Genomic DNA, 2,874 nt, shown 5'->3' with positions numbered 1-2,874 from the left:
ATAAAAAGAAGGCTTTAAAAAGATCGGTATCGGTGATCGTATTGGCAGATACTGCTTTCTGTGATCGGCGATCGGTGATCGGCCTCAAAAATCCTGATCGGAGCACCCCTGATATGAAAGACATGAAAGTACCTGGATGAGCGGTGTGTTATTTGCTGTTGCTAATGACTAAAATTGTTATTGGGGAATAACACACCTTCGAATGTTGTGACTGACCAACAAGAACCCAGCCGTGTAATAATTTAAATTAAATTCAGTTGTAACATATTCTGACATAATTCACAAACTGTAACTAATGTCAGATCAATGTCAGAATACATAAGAATTAAAATTGGGAATCAGGACATACTGGACATATTTAGTTTGCACTGTATGAAGAATTTGATTTATCACTGGAAAACTTTCTGTAAGAGATGTGTGATGTACTGTAAGGAAGTAGGGAATTATTCTGCTATATTTTGTTTCCTTTTCGTTACCCTTTCAGTAACCACACACAGGTGTTTCCACAAGTTTAATAATATTGTGTGAATTATAGATTGTGGGTTTGATGTGACTTGCCATCGAAGTGAAAAATAAATTTGAGTTTTTGTACGGCTTCACACAGACTTTATATCACTGGGCTCCAACTCTTAGAGCACAATAATAGAGAGCTGAATCTGACAGAGTTACACCAGTAATAGTGAGTTCAGTGGATGATTGTGATTCAGTCATACGAAACCTTCCACTACTTGATTGTGAAGAATATGTTAAATATTGAAGCTCTTTGTTAGGATACTGTCTATACCAATACAAATATGCATAACCACTACTTGTATATGAACAGCTGAAGGCCACAGTCTCATCTTCCTTTATGACAACAGCATCTTTGTTTGGCCAAATCTGGTCCGCAGTCATCGCACCTAAAATAAATAAAAAAAATTAATAAAAAAATAAAACTCAAATTATCTCATTAATACCACTGTAATAAAAATAAATTAATCAATTATACCTGAAATCGTAATTAAAATGAGAAACAGGTGTTTTTCCATGTTGACTAGCTCAGATCAGGTGTGTATTAATGTAGTCTGTGCTCTGAGCTGTAGATCTGTGTTACTGTGAGTCTCTGCCGTTTCACACTCAAACACACTGGAACTTCCTGCTTTCCGTGTGATGATATCATCTACTGCTTCTCATGTTTTTGCCCCGCCATTGGTTAAAGCCTTTGCAACTGCAGAAAAGTATAGATTATTTATTAAGTAGATGATTTTGAAGATAAATACAAAACATGAACAATTAATGAACCAATAATATTAACAGTGATATTATACATTTTGTATTATGATAATAGTTACCACAGTCAATGTCACAAATATCATTAGTGACCTGAAAAATATTTCTGAATCTTAAAAGTTTTATTTATTTAGTGTCATAAATGTTCTTGTTTTAAATATTTCAAAGTGTAAGTTTGTTCCAGATTTAAAATAGATTTTGAATCCAATAATCAGGTCCTCACTGTATATGCTTATGTGTTAGTTTAATGTTCACTGAAGAGCTGATCTTCAGGTGTTTTTGATTGTTGTGATGCTTTGAGGTTCATGCGATTGATTCAAGTTTAGAAGCAGTTCATTCCAACTACATTGAGTGTGAAAATTGCTGTAAGACGCTGTACCGTTCTGTGATTTTACCACAAAATTAGGAGTTTTGAATGTGCTTACCACAGGACATAATTAGATTCTTCTGTGTATTTGCATCTTCATCTACTTTGGTTTGTTTCATCAGATTTCTGTTGGCCAAAAAAAGTTAACAGTGCTTTAAATGAATGAATTAATTGGAGTACTTTGAAAGATCATTCTAATTCTAGAAACCATTTACACCAAAATTACAATATTTATTCATTAGTTTTTAATAGTAATGTCCTATAGTATTTACAGTATTTTGGTGTCATATTATGGTATCATAAGAGATGTATCATAATAGCTGTGACAGTATACAGACAAAATCTATAATAAATGCATAATATTTAATAATAATAAATAAAATAGCTGAAATGTAATGTTTTTTAATTTATTTCTACATTTTTAACATGTCTGGAAACTATTTCTTATCACATTTAGACAGATGTTTATACATAATTTATTAGTTTCTGTGTATAACAGACTGTGATTTTGATGTGGTTCAGTTTCAAAGTGAAAAATTAATTTGAGTTTTTGTACAGCTTCACAGAGACTTTGTATCACTGGACTGCTACTCTTAGAGCACAATAATAAGAGAGCTGAATCTGACAGAGTTACACCAGTAATAGTGAGTTCAGTGGATGATTCTGATGTAGTCGACTGAAAGCGAGGTTCAGTTGGGCTCCCAGTACCACTCCATGAACGAGCATATTTCCATATTAAATACTGAGGTTCTTTATTAAGATACTGTCTGTACCAGTAAAGTGTAACATAGCTTCTGCTTGTATCATATGAGCAGCTCAGTGTCAGACTCTCCTTCTGTACTGATGACATTTGCTGTTGATCCTGTTTGGCAGTTTAGTTAAAAAAATAAAAATAAAAAAATAAATATAATATACAAATAAAACTAAATATTTAAGAGAGGCAAATAATCTCACCAAGAACAATTGTGAATATTGATAGAACCTCAACCAGACTCGTTTTTTGTTGTTATTTTATATACAATTAAAGAGGTAGAGCAACAGATGTGTAAAAGAGATATCTGTTAATTATTAAATAGAAAAGGAGGAGCTAATGATCCTGGAATGAGGCTTGAAAATATGAATATATGGTGCATTTCGCCATCTTATGGTTACCCAAAAGCATTACAAATGAAGTTTAATTTTCAAAGTAGGAAAAGAAAGAAAATACTATTTCTTTCCTTATTTGCATATTTTATTTT

At 32.3% G+C, this 2,874-nt stretch overlaps 1 gene segment (V, D, J or C); it reads right to left on the bottom strand.

The window, feature by feature from the left end:
* Nucleotides 1–612: 612 nt before the first annotated feature.
* On the bottom strand, nt 613–1,052 carry LOC107694708 (T-cell receptor alpha chain V region RL-5-like). The segment is given in 2 exon segments: nt 613–899; nt 989–1,052. Coding segments are annotated over 2 exon segments (327 nt in total).
* Between the last annotated feature and the right edge of the window lie 1,822 nt (nt 1,053–2,874).

The sequence above is a fragment of the Sinocyclocheilus anshuiensis genome, unplaced genomic scaffold (genome assembly GCF_001515605.1).
Source record: "Sinocyclocheilus anshuiensis isolate Anshui unplaced genomic scaffold, SAMN03320099.WGS_v1.1 scaffold7587, whole genome shotgun sequence".
Taxonomy (NCBI): domain Eukaryota; kingdom Metazoa; phylum Chordata; class Actinopteri; order Cypriniformes; family Cyprinidae; genus Sinocyclocheilus; species Sinocyclocheilus anshuiensis.
This window is presented reverse-complemented; position numbering and strand designations above follow the sequence as displayed.